Source organism: Trachypithecus francoisi, unplaced genomic scaffold, assembly GCF_009764315.1.
Source record: "Trachypithecus francoisi isolate TF-2019V2 unplaced genomic scaffold, Tfra_2.0 Lachesis_group14, whole genome shotgun sequence".
NCBI classification, from domain to species: Eukaryota; Metazoa; Chordata; class Mammalia; order Primates; family Cercopithecidae; genus Trachypithecus; species Trachypithecus francoisi.
Window position 1 is genome coordinate 13,021,868 of NW_022681459.1, and position 20,842 is coordinate 13,042,709.

The 20,842-nt window shown below is 41.6% G+C and overlaps 1 protein-coding gene across 6 annotated transcripts in view; it reads right to left on the minus strand.

Annotated features, from left to right (window-relative positions):
* The window catches only part of APP (amyloid beta precursor protein), a 288,984-nt gene extending 269,345 nt beyond the window's left edge, over positions 1 to 19,639 (minus strand). For all 6 annotated transcript variants that reach the window (XM_033232229.1, XM_033232228.1, XM_033232227.1 and 3 more), the window contains exon 1: positions 19,127 to 19,639. In XM_033232229.1, coding sequence (XP_033088120.1) covers positions 19,127 to 19,183 — 57 coding nt within the window. In that variant the 5' untranslated portion in view covers positions 19,184 to 19,639. The remainder of the gene's footprint in view (positions 1 to 19,126) is intronic.
* Positions 19,640 to 20,842: the final 1,203 nt, after the last annotated feature.

Below are 20,842 nucleotides of genomic sequence, written 5' to 3' on the forward strand. Positions count from 1 at the left end.
TTTTCCTTACTTTTGCTAATCTGTATGGTGTACATTCATTACTTTTTCTTTTTTTTTTTATGTAAAGACCACCATGTGTGACACTACTTGAGAGCAGCAATTTACAGCAGTGGTCCCCAACCTTTCTGGCACCAGGGAATGGTTTCATGGAAGACAATTTTGTGGTTTGGTTCCGGGATAAAACTGCTCCACCTCAGATCATCAGGCATTAGATTCTAATAAGGAGTGTGCAACCTAGCTTTCTTACATGCAGTTCAAAATAGGGTTTGCGCTCCTATGAGCATCTAATGCCCTGCTGATATGACAAGAGGCGGAGCTCAGGCAGTAACACTCACTCACCCATTGCTCACCTCCTGCTGTGCAGCAAAGTTCCTAACACACCACAGACTGGTACCAGTCCATGGCCCAGGGGTTGAGGACTCCTGATTTAGAGCATTAAATCATTAAAATATTACCTGATATTTGGCAAACAATCCCTCTCTATGTCACTACTTCCAGCCTGTGTTCAGGCTAGAAACGCCAAATAAAAAAGCACAAGTCCACAACTACATAGCTGCAGTTTCCCTAAACAGATTTACCCATCCAATAAACATTACATGTATAAAGACCTTAAAATAGTATGAGATTTAATGTTAAGAAATAAAATGTAGTATATAAAATATAATCTATAGCACAATCTCAAAAATGGTTTAAAAATGACATCATAATACAGACATTTGTGGGTGGTAGGATTATGCATATTTTCATATATTTTTAAATATATTTTTCAAAAGCTTCCAATAATGAATGTAATTCTTTCCCAGTTCAAAATCTAGCTTAAACATAGGTTTAAAAAAATTATTCTCTCACAATGTAAACCAGTATCACCTCTATGGAAAACATTGTGGAGATTTCCTAAAGAGTTAAAAGTAGATCTACCATTTGATCTAAAAATCTTACTACTGGGTATCTACCCAGAGGGAAAGAAGTCACTGTATGAAAAAGACACTTGCACACATATGTTTATAGGACCACAATTCACAAATGCAAAGATGCAGAACCAACGTAAGTGCCCATCGACTAATGAGAGGATAAAGAAGATGTGGCAAATATATACCACAGAATACTGCTCAGCCATTGCAAGGAACAAAATTATGTCTTTTGCAACAACTTGGATAGAGCTGGAGGCCATTATCCTAAGTAAAGTAATTCAGGAATTAGAAAACCAAAAATCGTATGTTCTCACTTACAAGTGGGAGTTAAGCTAGGAATAAGCAAAGGCATACAGAGGGATCTAACGGACTTCAGAGACTCACAAGGAGGAGGGTGGTAGGAGGGGCTAGGGATGAAAAAAACTATATATTAGGTACAAGGTACCCTACTTGAGTGCACTAAAATTTCAGAATTCACCACGATGTAATTCAACCAAGTAACAAAAAACCACTTGTACCCCAAAAGCTACTGAAATAAAAATTATTCTCTCAAAATTTTTAAGCCTTAAACCTCAGTTCCTATTGTTTATATTTACTAAGAACATAAAACACTGTTTTAAAAATGGTGGATTTTTTTTAAGTTTAAAGGTGTATAAGATAGCTGCCTAAGGAAATGCAGATACCCCTGTACCTTGTTGTTGTTGTTGTTGTTGTTGTTTTAATTTTTAAAAAAATATAGAGATGGGATCTCCTTATGTTGCCCAGGCTTATCTCGAACTCCTGACCTCAAGCAATCCTCCGATCTCAGACTCTCAAAGTTTTGGGACTATAGGCGACAGTCACCATGCCCAGCCAATATCCTTGTACTTTTAAGTCATTCTTACAAGCCATGAATCCTCTAAGCATTGTCCCAAACACAGCATTGGCAAACTTCAGTCATTTTCATCTGAATATAAAGAAACACAAGGCATGCTTCACTTCAAGGTTGACATGTCCTTTGTGAGTAAAGCCTTGCCACAGATGAGAAGTCCTGAGGATCAAACAGGAAAACTTCAAGTTTAATTAAATCTAAAATCATTAAACCTAAGTTATATGACTAAGCAAACTCTCTTCAAAGCACTCAGTCAACATTCATGCTGGTAAATATTTCAGGAATGAAATGAAAAATAACTTTCAATTCTAAAAGTTCATCCATCATGCATGCTTCACATTGTAAAACAAATATTTTACAAAAATGAGTTTACAACAAAAGAACACCAATCCCACTTCTCCAACCCTCCATGTCAGGCAGTAAGCTTTCCATATTTGCTTACATTCTGAAAATAACTATTTTACGTGCCAGGAATGCACTAGGCTTAAGTTGTCAAAAAGTATCTATCATAATTTAAGTGTAACTGGGTAAGAACTATGGGCAGTACACACACAAGAAGCCTTCCAAAACAAGGGGAGGTAAATGAAATCTTAACACCGACGTTTCCAGAAGCCCAGAAATGAAGTGCAATTCCTTATAAAATGTACATGTTTACATACCCATACAGACAATGTGTAAGGTAATGGCATGTCTATCTCCCCCCTTCCTTTCTGTGGGCATCTGACATTTCAGGGTTCAGAATCACATACCTTGGCTTCCAAAAGGTTCCCCCATTCCTATTCCAACAGCGCTCACAACAGAAAAAGATAAACTGATCTATGTATAATACTAGTCCACAGAGAAGTTGTAGATATGCCTGGTGATGCTCTTCATCCTACCCCACAAGTTTTGTCCAAATCAGGCCATGTCTTCAAGTGGACCAGATTGTCTTAAAGCTCCTGGCTTAATATTTAACTGATAGCAACAACCTAACATTAGTACCTTAGTAATTAAATGGGATGCAGCAACATGGAGCAGAAAAAGTGATGAAGAAAGAGACTAGACGTTAGAGAACATGCATTGGGCTCTTGATTCTTAAAATGTGGGTGATTTTAAACAACTCAACATCTCCAGATACTACTTTCTTTATCTGTAAAGTGGAGAAGCTTAAAAAGGAGGTCTACCTGTTCCAGAAACTATGATTCTCTTCCAAGACAGCTGCAGGTTGAGCAGACTCTCCTAGAGCTGCACTGTCCAATACAGTAGCCACTAGCCATTGGTGGCTACTAAGTACTCGACATGCAGCTGGTATGAGTTAAAATATGTGAAATATGTGACCAGGCGCGGTGGCTCATAACTGTAATCCCAGCACTTCAGGAGGCCAAAGCGAGCAGGTCACTTGAGGTCAGGAGTTCAAGACCAGCCTGGCCAACATGGTGAAATCTCATCTCTATCAAAAATTAAAAAAAAAAAAAATTAGCTGGGTGTGATGGTGCACGCCTGTAATCCCAGCTACTCAGGAGGCTGAGGGAGGAAAATTGTTTGAACCTGGGAGGTGGAGGTTGCAGTGAGCCAAGCTGGTGCCACTGCACTCTAACCTGGGCGACCGACTGAGTGAGACTCCGTTTCAAAAATAATAATAATAATAAAATAAAAAATAAATATGTGAAATGTGAAAATTTTGAAGACATAATATGAAAAAATAATGTATTTCATAAATAGCTTTTATATTGACCACCTGTTGAAATAACATTTTGAATTTAGTGACATACTAAAATTAATTTCATCTGCTTATTTTTTTATGTGGCTACCTGAAAACTTTAAATTAGATCTAACGGTCCCATTATACCTCTATTGGATAATTCTGCTCTAAAGTCAGACCTGGGCATGCATGAAGCCCAGAGGAATTCGCAGATGAAATGAGCCCAGGATCCTGTATGGAATACAGACCTGGAGACTACCATTTCCATATTAAATGTATAAAGGGCTGTTTTAAAACCATGCTTTTGTTTTCTTATTTTGTGCACCAACAATAAATCAACAGCAGATATCATTGGGTCTAAAAATAATTGATATCTGGCCGGGCGCGGTGGCTCATGCCTGTAATCCCAGCACTTTGGGAGGCCCAGGCGGGCAGATCACAAGGTCAGGAGATTGAGACCATCCTGGCTAACACAGTGAAACCCTGTCTCTACTAAAAATACAAAAAAAAATTATTCAGGCGTGGTGGCGGGTGCCTGTAGCCCCAGCTACTCAGGAGGCTGAGGCAGGAGAATGGCATGAACCCAGAAGGCGAAGCTTGCAGTGAGCCGAGAGTGTGCCACTGCACTCCAGGCTGGGCGACAGAGCGAGACTCAGTCTCAAAAAAAAAAAAAAAAAAAATTGATATCACTTCATTTACGCTATGACTGAATCCTAATTATCATGTAGGCCTTAACGATAATCCTAAGTGGATGTGCCTTTATGCAGGCGCTTGTAGCCTATTTTGTTTTCTATGAATTGAATATATATTTAAAGTAATAACTTATCTTACTTCATAAAAGATTATAATCTCCCATTTTTAAAAACACATCTGATATTAGTAGGAATAACTAAAAGGAACTCATATGAATAGACCACATTTTTATTTCATCGATATCTAGCTAGGAACATTGAAACCAATTTTTGCAATCTGTATTAGTTTGTTTAATGTATTTTAAATGACCAAAGAAGCAGAGATAGTTTCTTTTTTTTTTTTTTTTTTTTTTTGGGGCGGAGTCTCGCTCTGTCGCCCGGACTGGAGTGCAGTGGCCAGTTCTCAGCTCACTGCAAGCTCCGCCTCCCGGGTTTACGCCATTCTCCTGCCTCAGCCTCCCGAGTAGCTGGGACTACAGGCGCCCGCCGCCTCGCCCGGCTAGTTTTTGTATTTTTAGTAGAGACGGGGTTTCACCGTGTTCGCCAGGATGGTCTCGATCTCCTGACCTCGTGATCCGCCCGTCTCAGCCTCCCAAAGTGCTGGGATTACAGGCTTGAGCCACCGCGCCCGGCAGCAGAGATAGTTTCTAGAGAGTTTATTTACTTAAAAATACAACAGATATGAATAAATAAAATATTAATAAGATTCAGGTGAGATGAAAGTGAGTACTCAAGTTCTCTTTTCTCACACCATATTCTTGCAGTGCCAACTTTTTCAGTTCAATGACTTTATGCAAAGGTATACATCTAACTGCCCGCAAAATCAACTAATGACTATTTTAAATCAGATACAGCAAGCTACAGCCAACAGCTCTGCAATCCAAAGCCAGAAAAGGCCACCCATTTCAGACTGGGTTTGAAGCATAGCCAGTTATGATAGCTCAAATATTTTCAGATATATGAAAGCAGAACAGAATTCAGAAATATACATTCTTTGGCAGACAATTTTTTAGAAGCAAGTTTCTCAAATTATATAATACAAACTATATGACTATTAGAAAATTATGCATGAATTAAAGGAGATTTATTTAATTTTCAAATTCTAATATAATTAAAGAAAATTTTCAAACTTACCTACATGGGCTTCACGGGTGAAAAAAAGTATAATCTAAAAATATGACCAATGTAATATGACAGAAATATACATTCAAACACATCTGATAACTACTCTAATTTTCATAGATCAACTATTTGACACACGCACAAATTTTCATGTGTTTTTCTGAAGGTGGTATTCAGAAGTGATAATTTTCCTGACAGTTTAACATTTTTTAAAGAAGACATGCCAAGATTTAAATAATCTAGCTTTTTGATTACTCTTTTTTTGGAGACAGAGTCTGGCTCTGTTGCCCGGGCTGGAATGCAGTGGTATGATCTCAGCTTACTGCAACCTCTGCCTCCTGGGTTCAAATGATTCTCCTGTCTCAACCTCCCAAGTAACTGAGACTACAGGCATGCACCACCACGTTCGGTTGATTTTTGTATTTTTTGTAGAGATGGGGTTTCACCAGGTTGGCCAGACTGGCCTTGAACTCCTGACCTCAAGTGATCCACCCACCTCAGTCTCCCGAAGTGCTGGAATTACAGGTGTGAGCCACCGCGCCCGGCCTTTTTGATTACGCTTAAAACTGCGGGATCAAAATGAAATGTTAGAAAATAAAACCAACAGCAGAAAATAAAACTAAGAGCAGCTTCTGAGGAATCATATTTTAGACATTTCTTTAAGACAGATCCTGTAATATGTCAAACTATTGGAACATATTTCAAATAAATATTTAAGGGAAGACAAAATCCCTACTACAAAACCTCCAAATACTCCCTAACAGTGATGATTCTATCAGGCCTACTCAGAACTACAAGTTTTCCCCACATCTTGATTTTATCGCATACTTTCTGTGACATATATTCATTTCATCACTTCTAGAATAACTGAAATGAACAAGAAAATAGGTAAGGAATTAAAATAAATTTTAAAATGGCAGTCCCATGCTTACTGACATAAATTTATTAAGATCAATGTTCCTTTTTTCAGAGATCTTCCCATTCTGTTTCAATAACACCAGCAAGCATAAACAGATCTGAAAAGCTATGCAGCTACAGAAAAGAGGTTCAGCATGACAGACAGATCTAGCTCAAAAGAGGTGGTCAGTATTAAGCTCTTTTCTAAAAACCTCAAAGCTTGTTTTGTCTGCTGTTGCTTTCAAAGAACAAGCACAACAAAATTGCTTTGAGGAAGTCTCTAGATCAAACGAAAGATAGTTAACCAACAGGGAGAGTAAGCCGACTGCCACTGCTATCCACACAGGGCCACAGAAATGATCCCTTTGTTCCTCACTCTGGTTGGAAGCCTTTCCCAGGAATGCAAGTCTGAACCATCTTGAGTTCCCTCAGCCAGAATGAAAGCTCAGCTCTTGGCTGTTTCTACCATAAAAATGAGAAAGCATTTCCTACCTCCTCCTCTATCAGTCCACAAAGATGTGCTTCCTGTGTGGCTGGCTAGCAGATAAGGGAAGGTAAGCAAATCCCAAAAGCCTACTCTAATCGCTCATGGAGAATCTTTGCTTTGGTTCAGAACGTTAAGTCTACCCATGTTCCTCTATCCCTTTATGGTACTGTATTTCTTCTACATCCCAGAATGTCAGTTGTTACCCAATATCCTACCTGTCCTTTATCCTTACGAAGAGAGCCGGAAATGTTATTTCTGATGGCAGTGCTCCCAGCTAATAGCGCACATTTACACGCTCCCTTGCGTCGAGGTGTCACTAACTGGCCCATGAGATTAAGCAGACATTGAAAAGGACTTCTACAAACCTAAATGAACCACGGTCATCAATGCCTCGTCCCCATTTTACAAACATTTAAAAGTACTCCATTGCTAAGAAAATGAAGTTCAAACTCATTAAGGGCATCCAAAATGTATAATCTCCCACTGTCTCTCTCACTTATTTATCCCTGGGTTTCCTCCTTTGAAACTCTACACCCTCGCTGTTTTTTCTGTCTGGGAAGCCCTCCACACCCCAGTTCACCTTCACGCATCCTTGAAACCTAGTTCAAATGCTGCCTGCTTTCTCTGGGAAGAGTTTGTACCTCCTCTATTACAGCCTTTGGCACACTGCACCTAATTATTTCTCCGCCTCTTTCTTCCCACACTGGACTGCGAATTCCTCAAGGCACAGACTGAGCTACCTTTCCATTTACTCACAGCTCCACCCAGATTCTTATCTCCTGTCATAAACGAAACACAGAATCCTTGCAGTATATGTCCATAAAATGAATGATAATTTCAAAAATTCAAAATAAGAGAAACAGTGAGATAGTAAATTTTTTTTTTTTTTTTTTTTGAGACGGAGTCTAGCTCTGTTGCCCAGGCTGGAGTGCAGTGGCGTGATCTCGGCTCACTGCAAGCTCCGCCTCCCGGGTTCACGCCATTCTCCTGCCTCAGCCTCCCGAGTAGCTGGGACTATAGGTGGCGCCACCACGCCCGGCTAATTTGTTGTATTTTTAGTGGAGATGGGGTTTCACCATGTTAGCCTGGATGGTCTCAATCTCCTGACCTCGTGATCCACACGCATCTGCCTCCCAAAGTGCTGGAATTACAGGCGTGAGCCACTGCGCCAGGCCATAAATTAATACTTTTTTAAACATCTTAACTCCAAATCAGTGTCAACATCACATAAGTCAATCACAAATGCCCTGAGAAAACTTGCAGTAGAGACATAACAGGTGAATGCACAATCCAAATACTCAGTGAAACATCCTGCATTGAACCTTCCCCCTCATCTGCTCGCAGAAGAATCATGGGCTTGGCTTGGCTTGGCTTTGTATTCAACCTCTGATAGAAAGGAGCAAACAAACAGTGAAGTTAACATGTCAGACTGCTTTGTAAATCTGAATAACTTCACATGTGATAGTAAACGGCCGAGACGGGCGGATCACGAGGTCAGGAGATCGAGACCATCCTGGCTAACACAGTGAAACCCCGTCTCTACTAAAAATACAAAAACTAGCCGGGCGAGGTGGCGGGCGCCTGTAGTCCCAGCTACTCGGGAGGCTGAGGCAGGAGAATGGCGTAAACCCGGGAGGCGGAGCTTGCAGTGAGCTGAGATCCGGCCACTGCACTCCAGTCCGGGCGACAGAGCGAGACTCCGCTTAAAAAAAAAAAAAAAAAAAAAAAAAAGAAAGCATCCAATGTCTTTTTCTGTTCAACGAAAAGACACTAATTTTTTTCTCATCTCATCGGCTATTAAATCAATAAATACAATAAAAAATACATGCACATAAATACTCCCAATAAACTGAACGGATGCTTCCCATCTGTGTCCCTACAATATGATCCAGAATATTCACAATGACATAAATTTAACCTTTGAGTCTAGCTCACAAAAGTGAAGTGAAATATCCAAATAGCAAATACAAAAAAAGGAACTACCAAGAAAGAGAGAAAGTCAGCCTCCTATTTTGTTCATTTAAGTATAACCTCTCTGCCCCCACAACATTCATTATGTTTGTCCTGGACAGTTCTAATGGCCATGCTGATTGATACTCAGTGTTAAGGCCACCTCTGTCCAACAGACTTTGTTTCAGCCAAATACTCACATGGCTGCTCTATCATCACCTGGAAATCTCCCAGCTTCCCTCAGGAATTCCCCCCTCTCCTATTTCACTGAACAAGCAGGAAAGAGTGATTCCAAAATTGCAATTTTGTCTCAGATGTACTCTTAAAAGTGAAACCCTCCACAAATAGCAGCAGTGCTGTAAGCTGCCTTTGCGTTCAATCACCCTATGGGTTAGCCAAGAACAGACAACCACAGAATTTTTATATTCGGTTTACTTTTGTTGGATTTAAATTTTCTGGGCCGGGCGCGGTGGCTCAAGCCTGTAATCCCAGCACTTTGGGAGGCCCAGACGGGCGGATCACGAGGTCAGGAGATCGAGACCATCCTGGCTAAGAGTGAAACCCCGTCTCTACTAAAAAAATACAAAAAAACGAGCCGGGCGAGCTGGCGGGCGCCTGTAGTCCCAGCTACTCGGGAGGCTGAGGCAGGAGGATGGCGTAAACCCGGGAGGCGGAGCTTGCAGTGAGCTGAGATCCGGCCACTGCACTCCAGCCCGGGCGACAGAGCGAGACTCCGTCTCAAAAAAAAATAAAATAAAATAAAATAAAATAAAATAAAATAAAAATAAAATTTTCTGGATTCTGTGGTATAAGAGGATTTAACACTTGACACAAAACATTCAAAATAAGATTGAGAAAACACTAGCAAGATACAAGGCTAATCATAATGACCTCAATTAGATTTTCAATGCCTGTCAAGTTAATGGTAGGTAGTGGTACTGGCTTCAAGCCCTTCAAATTGAAAAATACAATTCTTTTAGATAACAGAGGTAATAGAATTCACAATATTTTTTTAAAGGGCCAATTTTGATCCTCGTAACAGTAAACACTAGCTGTAAAATGGCCAAAAAAGGAGCCAAAAAAAGAGACAATGACAGGGAAATTTTCATTTTGATGCCACTCAATTTAATTCCAATACACATTTTCTTTCTAGACTCTACTATCCTCTTCACACAAAATTATTTCTAGGCACCCTCTACTGAAAGTGTCCCAATCAATCAGGGCATGGATGAAATATTTCAAGAATGAGGCAATTTTTTTGCAGGCCAACTGAATTTCTGAAATACAGTTGCAAATGACTGAACATGATAAAGTTATTGACAGTATTTATGAAACTTTTTCACAATAAAATGTTCCAAAAAGAGGCTGAAAAAAAAATGAATCTTATTTAAAAGGCTTTAATCTTCTTTCCATGCTTGTTCACAATTTCTTAAACGTAAGAGAAGGTCCCACGGCTGTTCGAATCTTTAATCTGAACGTAATTCTTTATCACCACAACATAGAATTTCTAGAGCACTCATATATAAAATGTAAGGCATTATCATGAGTGATCAAACAAATTACTGTACAGAAAAGTGTGTGATCACAATCAATACTAAATTCTCTCCCCCATTTGTTTTCAACATTTAATCACCCAAAGTAGATCTCCTGTCTACAATTATTCTTTTACGTTACAGTAAATATATATAGTTCCTGCCCCCAGATATCTTAAGTTTACCTTCACGTAGTGAAATGATCAGAGAACTTTGACAACACTACAGTAAGTATCACATTCACAACACACATCCTTCTACGTAGCATTCTCTTATATTCCTTATCCAACTCAATTTTTCCCAAGTCACTTCCTTCTTCCTTTTTATTCTGTCTACCCGCCTGGGGACAAGGACCTTGAAAATATTTGTGAAATGAAGGAGTGAACCTTTCTTGGTTGTACCCGTAAGAATCTAGGTTTCTTTGTGTATAAAAATAAGCGAATTTCTAAAGAAATTTGGTTTTAATTTTAAATTACTAATCAATTTAATATGTAAGTATCTGATTAATTATTCTTAGAATAATTAGTCTGCATATTTTCACATTTCTTTGGGAGTTTCTTAGGTACTCTTCAGTTATATCCTCAAACTAATTTACTGTAATGACAAAATTATATTCGTGTTAAACCATAATAAGCAATTGAGAGCATCAGGATGGAGAATATTTGCTATTACATATGACTTTTCATATGATGGGTTTTAATGTTAGTCTCTGAAGACTGAAGCTGAGACTTCAAAAACTTTGCATCAGTTTTAAAGGCTTAATCTTTGAAGTAGATGAGGATTTTTTAAAAGATGAAAAAAATCAATAAATATGGTTAAGAAACAGTGCTTACCCATCTTTATTCTATGAGCCTATCAACTCAATTATAAACAAAATAACTGGGTAATGATATTTATAAAAACAACGTTGGCCAGGCACAATAGCTCACATCTGTAATCTATCTCTTTGGAAGGCCGAGGCAGGAGGATAGCTTGAGCACAGGAGTTCAAGATCGGCCTGGGCAACATAGTGGGGACCCCATCTCTACAAAACATTTAAGAAATTAGATGTGGTGGCAGGTGCCTGTAGTCCCAGCTACTCTGGAAGCTGGGGCAGAAAGATGGCTTGAACCCAGGAGGCCACAGTTACAGATCACACCACTGCACTTCAGCCTAGGTGACAGAGTGAGGCCTTGTCCTGAAAACAAATAAACAAAACCAAACACAATATCATTGCGCTTTTGAAAATTCATCCAATAGTAGGAGTAGATATAACAAGTCCTTTTTTTAAGATGAATCAGCCTTTAATGGATAATGCCATTTTCTTTACTTTCTCTTAAAAGTAAAATTTATGTTGCCTCACTATTTTTACTGTGAAGTAACAAGCACACACAAGACAAGGAAAAACTAAACAAATGAGCTTGTAGTAACTTAAGGTGAGGAGCAGGTCTAAAACACGTAAGTCTATCTCAACGGTAGGATTAAACCGCTCATTTTTCTTCTGTAAAATATCTCCATGGAGTCAAAATTTATTGGTCATTAAAGGTTTGAAATTTAGCAAAGCAACAGGAGTAATGACGCATTTCTTCACTTAATACAAATGACTTTTCTTTATTCAACAGATCTCTTATTCTCATAAGCATCCTTTATGGCTGAAAAGTAATTTATCAGTCTCTATCACCTAGGATGCCTTACATTTTTCAATGAAGATAGTATGTGGCTTTCTGGAAGCTAATGAAAGCCAAATTATTAGATAAGAGACAAATTATTAGATTCTCTCAAAAAAAGAATCAGGCCAAAAAAAAAATTCCTATCAAAATCACCAAAAAATTGGCCAGGTGCAGTGGCTCACGCCTATTATCCCAGCACTTTGGGAGGCCTAGGTGGGTGGATCACTTGAAGTCAGGAGTTCAAGACCACCCTGGCCAATGTGGTCAAACCCTGTCTCTCCTAAAAAAATAAAAAAGTTAGCCAGGCGTGGTGGCACATGCCTGTAAACCCAGCTATTCGGGAGGCTGAGGCACAAGAATTGCTTGAGCCCGGGAGGCAGAGGTTGCAGTGAGCCAAGATCACGCCACTGCACTCCAGCCTGGGTGACACAGTGAGACTCAGTTAGTTTCCAGAAAAAAAAAAAAATCACCAAAAAACAAAAGAATGACAATTATTCTTGTTGAATCAATTTCTCATAAGAAAACCTTCTGAATTTGTGAAGAAAAAAGAGAGGAACCATCTGGAAATTAGGAGATTCAAACACTGTTTTGGGTCCATCATTAATAAGACCTTAAGGAATCTGCACTTCATTCATCAGGATCCATTCATTTACAAAACAGGCTTATTCATCTTTCGCCTTTTCCAAAATGTTTGTCCTCTTTATTCCTCATCCCTGCTCACAGACCCTCCACTCCTGCTTCTGAAACCATCTTATTCACTCCTCACTGCATCTACTGTAAACAGGATGTTTATTACAAATATGGCTTCTGTCATTACACATTCTCATACTTGAACCCATTTCTTGTCTTCTTGTCTTTGGTTGGACAGGACAATTATAATTACGTGAGCTGGTTCACAAAAACCCGTGTAAATTCTTTGGGACTCTGCTTCTTGATTTTTCACTGTGTTAATCATAATTTAACCTCAGTATCACCAGTTTCCTACACTCAAGGCTTTCAAATATCCTTAGCCTGCTTTTGAAGCTAAAAACCTTTTATTTTATGAGCAACATATGCTGATTTTAAAAATACATATATAATTTCAATTAAACAGCAGATCACTATAAAGTTTTAAAGATGTAACAGCCATAACACGGCTGGTTATACAAATTCATTTTATTTTGAAACTGACTTCTTAGAGAAATGCAGCATTCTCAAGCAATCTGCTTTTTGGTTTCCCTGTCCTTGGGTGAACATAACTTCAAGGATCCATAGTAGGACCAAAATTCTTTTGCTGGCATTTGAAATCTTCCACTTCTACCCTGATTGGCAAAGCCTATTTATTCATTTTTGCTAGCAAAGATTCTGCTAAAAACTAAACCAAGCTTGTTCACAGTTCCTTGCAAATAGCTGATAGCCAACTAATAGTTAATAATCAAGCCAGTGTATAAACTTGCTCAATATTAGACATCTGTGGCAAGCTGTCAGTGTGTACAACATTAAAAATAGGTCTCTGGGAGGCCGAAGTGGGCGGATCACTTGAGGTCAAGAGTTTGAGATCAGCCTGGCCAACATGGTGAAGCCCCATCCCTACTTAAAAAAATATAAAAATTAGCTGGGCGTGGTGGTGAGGGCCTGTAATCCCAGCTACTCAGAAGGCTGAGGCAGGAGTATCACTTGAACCTGAGAGGCAGAGATTGCAGTGAGCTGAGATTGTGCCACTGCACTCCAGCCTGAGTGACACAGCGAGATTCTGTCTCCAAAAAAATAAAAAATTAAAAAATTAAAATGGTCTACATCCATGTTATGTGGAAAAAAAGAAAAAAAAAACTAGGTCTTTCCCATTTGTGTAAAAAATGCTTATGCTTTTTGCACATTTCTGTACTGTTTTAAATTTTTCAATGAGCATGAATTATTTTCATTTTTCAAAAAACCGATCAAAATACACAATACATATTTAATAAACGAAATTTTATAACATGTATTCTAAAAATTGTATCTGAGACACCATGTGCTTTTTAAATTTTGATCAAACTCATAGACAACGATCTGCCAATTTCCTGCAATAGTCTTAATTGGCCAGTAAGTAAATTAATTTGTCAATAAGTGAAACATCATATAGATTTTTAACTTTCAACTATGCGGGAAACTTACATATATACTCATTGTACATCATCGTCATCACCATACATACTAGCAGTAACAAACACACAGTGTTTATGCTATGCCATCAGGTTACATACATATTAACTCACACACTGTTTCAAGCATTTAACATAGATATTAATTCGATCCTCAATAACTAGAAATACTCATCCCATTTAACAAAGGAAAAAACTGAGGCACAGAAACTTGCCCATGGACACTAGCTCAAAAGAGACAAAGACAGAATTTATACCCATGCGTTCCTGCCCTGGTCCAAACTCTCTTGATTAGTGTGCAATGCCACCTTCTCTACACACCTGAGAACACTCAATGACTCAGTGTTATCGGCCTAACATCATGCCTGGCATCAAAATCAACATTATAAATTGAGAATAACTCTGGTTCTTTCTATAGAGGTGAGATTTTTAAAAACCTCTCATCTTCCCCATTTTAACTACCTTCTTTGGTGAGACTCTACCACTCTCACCAGGTTCAAGTTAATTCTGTATTGCATGTTTCTTCAACATGCAGCCACACAAAATAAACCTACAGAAAATATCTTAGGTTTCGATTTCAGCAGATTTAATTAATACATGTGAATCTGAGACTTCATGTGGCCCTCTTGGAATAGTCAGCTCTCTAATCTATTCAGCATCCCTTTTTCATGAAGTTATTAATTGATGAACATATCCAGGCTGTTAAATTTAAATATGTGAATTTATTCCTAGAGCAATCATTGTACTCCAGTCTTTGCTAGATTTCTACTTCTAAAGAGGTACCGGTCAAGCGTATCTATTAACCAAGATTAAAGAGGAAAATTTGCCAAACTTTTTTTCCAAGAAAAATGCTGTCCTCACAGTACCGGTTATTTCTTAAGCTATCCACACTAAACTGAAGAAATAGTTACGTAACATTTCCCCCTTTACTAAGTTTTCACTTGCCAAATCAGCTTCAGGGTTTGAGTTCTGTCTGCCTTTCTTCTTATACAACAATAAAAAAAAGAAATACGTATTTTATTGATTAAACTTGCTACTCATTCTGGGGTGTGCTCATTCCTTCCCCTACCACCTTCTGTCTTCCCCCACCCACTCATGAGGGTGTATCTGTACACCGGCTGTGAGACCCACAGGGTGACAGCATTTCCCATCCATCCCCACTCCATACATTTGCATCTGAGCTCTCACGATGAAAAGGAAAAGATTTTTCTGTTTTCTTCAGCCCTTTTCTGACTACAAAGCCAATCTCCTCTGTTCAACTCATAGGAACATTTATACTATTTTATGGAATAGTGTTGCCTGAATGTAGAATCACAACAAAGCCAGTTGAGATCTTTAAATTAAAAAAGAAAAAAAAGATTTCATAATCAAGCATAGTCAAGTGAAACAGAGAGAGGTTGAAAGCCACCAGACAAAAAACACAAACAGAAAATATGATTTTTTCCCTATCCTCCTCGTTGCCACTCAGGGAATCACTTTGTGATGCTACTGAAGCTCTCTGGTCCTGCATTCAGCCCCTTACCTTTGACCTCTCAACTCCTTATTTCGAATTCCCTACTCCTCTTGAAAGTACCCTGCAACAGCATCTGTCACTCAAGTGAGAGAAAGAGAGAGAGACAGTCAGACAGATGTGTATGTGTGTGTGTGTGTGTGTCTGTCTGGGAGAGGCAGAGAGGAATGTAAACACATATTGTATATGCAAAAACTTAACCTCAAATCCCCAGACCTGGGATACAAACCTGGCTGGAAATTCACTACCAGGAAATGCTCCAGGATTATCTATTATCTCATCCCATTATTCCTATAGTTTTTAAATACAGGAAGTTTTCTCTGTAACATATTTACTCAGTATACTTAATCTGTATTTTCCTTTTGGTATTTTAGTACATTCCACTTTGTTTTGTTATCATGTGCATGTTTTATTTACCCTGCAAACTTCCTGGCAGTAAGGGGAGGGAGGAGGGAAGGGGAGGTAATAAGGTATGCAGTCAAACTAAACCTTACATTCTGGAAGCTTTACATTTAAAATGCATCTGCACAGGTTGATCCTTACATTTGTGATTGATAGAGATTTTAAAAGAAATGTATTAATGAAACATGCTTTGTAAGATTCTCAAGGCAATTTGCAGAAACAATGTACATTTCTACTGAATTTAATGCATTTCTCAATGATAGTTTAGTGGCCATGTGAAACACAAGTAATAGCTATGCTTATTTCCAGAATGACTGACTACATGCATACAAGTATCTGCAGAAGACTCTAGTATGCAAAAAACAGTAACATAAAATAGAGATCCTCTAGCAACAAGACAACATAAAGATAACCTCTCCCATTCCTTCAAGCCAATATTCAGTTGATCACTTTTATTTTTTTTTAATTTTTTTGAATCAGTTATTCCTCATTTAACCTTGAGAACTTGCATGTTCCTTTTCATTTCCTCAGTCAGGACCAGTGTTATTCCATTTAGCAACTTCTCCGCAGTACTAATAGCCTTGCAAGTGTCGTTCAGGAGCCGCTGCTGGTTACAGTGACAAGAGAAAAGCTTCTGCAGTCTGCCAGTTATCATGGTTTCTTACCGATTAGCAAGAACCATGACTCCTTACAGATCACCATTAAACCTGAGCTTTACTATTCTGTGTGTGGGCTTCTACCTTTAGGGAGGTACTAGTCAGTAGCAGTAGGTTTCCATAAACTATAAATTAGCACTAACACAAAGGTAAGATGATTGTGACTAGGTTAAACCCTCAAGAGAGGGAAATAAAACTTAAGAGGAAGCTAGATTTAAAAATAAATAAATATTAGAGTAGTGAAACATCATATAGATTAGGGTTTGTTAAACTCACACCTCTATCAACATATCAGCCAAAGTCATCCACCCAGATAATAACCTGTTTCCCCTGCAAGCCAAGGCCCCATTATCATTGCCCTTATTCATTTCTTTTTTACAGCCACCTGCAGCAGACCTATTTTCTAAGCTCTATAAAAGAGAGTCAACTCGTAATTACATCTTTTCAGTGGACACAGATAGGGCCAGATAAACCACTCTCAAACCTCAGTAGACTGAATTACCTACCCTTCTATCAACACTTTGCAAAATGGAATAACGTGACTCTCACCTCCAACCTTTAAAGGAGTTAACAGCTAGTGAAAAGCTCCCAAAAGATGGCAGAAACAGCAAATTAATGCAATTAAACAGACCAAAAACTAAATTCGAATCTGCCTACATGCTTCCTCTTTTTATACAGAAATACTGCTCAACAAAGTTACATATTTAGGTTTTGACTAAAGCTTCAAAAATAAGGTTATAATATGCTTTTAATTTCTTAAATATACGGTTTTTAATTTGTACTAAGACCATTCAGGAAAACGGGAATAATTCTACAAATAAATGTAAGTCATGAGAGAAATCAGAATTATCTTAGTTAAGAGCATTTTTTTAAAACATGGAAAACGAAATTCTTTAACTCTTAAAACAACCTGTCTTAATTAGTCCTAAGGTGATTCCTGAGCCACTTGTGGGTAAAAATCAGAAGGGAAAAAAGTTCAATGACCTTGCAAATTATGAACTAAAAAACCGTAATGGTGTGATAGTCTATACAGCCTCAGGAAAACATCTGTCCGGAAATTGCTTTTTTTCTTTTGGAAAATTACTAGGAGGTTGGGGGAAAGGAGGGGAAAAAAAGGGGAGGGAAGGTTGCAAATGGTTAAGATGCCAAACAGGAACCCAACCGAAGTGAAATACAACCTTCTCTGGCCCAACTGTCATGCAAACAACTTCTAAGCATCTTTAGATGTAAAGAAAAACAGTCATTGTGCACAGGCGTTAGCTGAATGTTCGAGAGTTGGATGAATGGGGAAGACTTGTTATACACCTAGTGGTGGGTGGATTTCACTAGGCTGCAGCCTCCACACAGCTTTTCTTTGCTGCACTGCAGAGGCGCCATCTTCTCCGTCTTAATCTTCACTCAATTCAATCCTTTTATCTGCACCCTAAAAAAAAGACCCTTCGGACCCTCCCCAGCATCCTGTGCCCCCAGGGGAACTAACCCAGAGTCCCCAGAGGTGCTAGGGAAGAGGCCGCGCCTTAATAAGACAAACGCCTCCTTGGATGCACAGGACAGAGCCCGTGCCTCCCCACCATCCGCCACTGCCCTTTCCAGACGCACACCCTCCGCCTTATTTCCTTATTTCCTCCCCGCCAAGGACTTTACAGCCCAGCAGAGAAATAAGCGTCAGAGGTGATCCGAGGGTGGGAAGCAGAGGGGCCCCAAGGCTCCTCCAGAGGCCCCGGCAGCGTCTCTGCCCCCTCTAGGGCGGACGCGCAGCCGGGGAGCCGGGCCGGAGCCTCGGTGGCGCACCGAGACTAACGCGACTCAGCCCAGAGCGCCCGGGCCGGTGAGGACGGGGTGTCGCGGCTTTTGTTCCCGGGGACCTTCTGCCTCTCAGGCAGAAGCTTAGGGTGCCAGCAAACTCCCGGGACGTCCAGACTTGGCGAAGGTGCGGGGTTTCCCCTCCCATTTCTCGCAACTTACACAAAAGGGAGACGCGGAAATGCACAAAGTTTGCCTGCGGGAGACGGTGCGCGACCCCGGCGCCGGCTCGGGCTAGGGTCGCACCCAGGCGGCCGCCGCCAGCAGCCGCGAAAGAAGAGGTTCGAACAAGGAAGGGGGGTGGGGGTGAGAGGGGAAGGTGAAACGAGGCGAAGAACGCAGGGAAAAGCGAGGGGCCCCTAGCTTCCCGGGCTGTCCCGACTCCTCCTCCTCCCCAGGGCCCAAGAGAAAGGAAAGGGCAACGATTCAAGAGCAGAGGACTGGCTTCAGGGACGCTGCGTTTTCGGTTTTCCCACGTGCTCCTTCCCCTTCCTCCCATCTGAACGTCTCTCGCCTCCCCCGGACCCCGCTTCCAAGGCAGGGACTGAGTCGGGGTCTGGGCTCAGGGTCGTCCCCTCCCCTTCTCGCCCCTGGCTGGCGCGGAACCAGGGAGCCCAGCGCCTCTCCTGCTCCCTCTCCGCGGGCCGGAGCGCGCGTCCCTGGGGCAGGGCTGGGCCGAAAGCGAGGATGCCCTGGACGTCCGCAAGCGGGGGCAGAGAGGAGAGGGGTCCCCTTGACGGACCCCCGGCTTCTCTGCATTAAAGACTTGGGTTATGGTCTTTGGGGGTGATCGGGTCCCCGCCATGCCCGCCTCCCCCCCGCCTTCCGAGGCGCGGCACCCACCTCCAGCGCCCGAGCCGTCCAGGCGGCCAGCAGGAGCAGTGCCAAACCGGGCAGCATCGCGACCCTGCGCGGGGCACCGAGTGCGCTGCTGTGCGAGTGGGATCCGCCGCGTCCTTTCTCTGTCCGCGCCACCGCCGCCGTCTCCGGGGGCCCCCGCGCGCGCTGCTCCGGGTGCTCTCGCCTACCGCTGCCGAGGAAACTGACGGAGCAGGAGCGCGGCGGCGAGGCTCGGAGCCAGGCGAGTCAGCTGATCCGGCCCACCCCGCTCGGCACTCGAGAGAGACCCCTAGCGGCGCCGCCGGGTAGCTGCGCCCGCTCGCGCCGGGAGGGGCCCGCGCCCCGCGCCCACAGGTGCAGCGCCCTAGGCGTCGCCTGCACTCCACGCGCCCCCCTCAGCTCCCCGGCCGACGGCCCACCTGGGCTTCCGGAACGGTGGGAGGGAGAGTCTGGGGCCAGGAGAGGGACGGTGCAGGATCAGGGAAAGGTGAGTCCTAGGACGCTGGGGCTCTAGAAAAGTCGGGAGCGCTCCCGCTCGTCCCCGTGAGCTGGAATCATCCGACCCCGCAGGCCTCCCGGGGGTGTGGTATAAAGGACTGCTGCTAGGGTGCGTTTTTATCCGCAGTTCGTTTTTTCTCTCGGTTTGGAGAGGTGGGGCAGGCGTTTCTCGAAAAGAATGAGAACGAGTGAAGCTTAAAGGAAATAGGATTTTCTTTGCTTGTTGAGCAGCAAAAGCCTCATTTTTTAACCCGCAACGTCAAAAGCAGCCACGAGCAACCTGGAATTTCTATCTTTAGAACGAACCAAAGGAGAAAGGCGCAGGACCTGGCAAAGAACCGGGCAACCCATTTACTTCTTCTTGAAAGCAGGGTTCTGGGCTTGGGTTTTGTTTCTTTCTTGTGTTTTTGTTTGTTTTAGTTTTGTTTTGTTAAAGGGGGCAGTCAGTGTGGATTTTGCGGGGGGCGGGGGTCTTTTGTTGTTGTTGTTAAGCAGGGATGTAACATCCGCCTGAGTTGGGGACGAAGGAAAAATTAGGAGAGATTATTCGTATTCGACCGCCGTAAATGAGGACTTCTGACCTCAAACTCTGCCCTTGTTCTTCGTTGTGTCTGTCCTAAATTATAGAAATGAACCTTCTGCCATGCCACTTTCTCCTGGATTAAATACAAACCGTCCACTGTCCAGTTAGTGTCTAGATAGTTTAGAATACTCTAGAACTGCCCGTATGTATCCCCTGCTCTTGACCTGAAGTAGCATTAGTCACCAAGCCACACAGGGCTTGGAGCGAAGGACTGAAGCCAGGGAGTGCTCTGGCCTTCCCAGGGCTGCACTGCAGCCTGCCTTCTCTCCCCTGCTCATTCCGCTGACAAGGGTGCCTAGGCCCGGGAAGGATGGCTCAGCCAGTGGGGTTCAGACTTCCTTCCTGGGAAGTCATTTCTGTACCAGCTCCCCTAAATGTTGTCTTGTGGCTTTCCCTGCACTCGGCATTCAGTCTTGACCCTTGGATTACTTTTACCCCTGAATGTCCTTTGAATGTCCTCAACAAAAAAGGGCAAATATTTGTTGTCATGCAGTATTTGTTTGTATGCTTCATGTCCTTTACTTCCTACGAAAGCCAAAGAGGCTGTTACTATTATTATTCCTATTTATCTGTTTATACATCAGGAAAGTGAAACTAATGAACTCCCAAATCTAACAGCAAGTAAATGACGTGAAGTT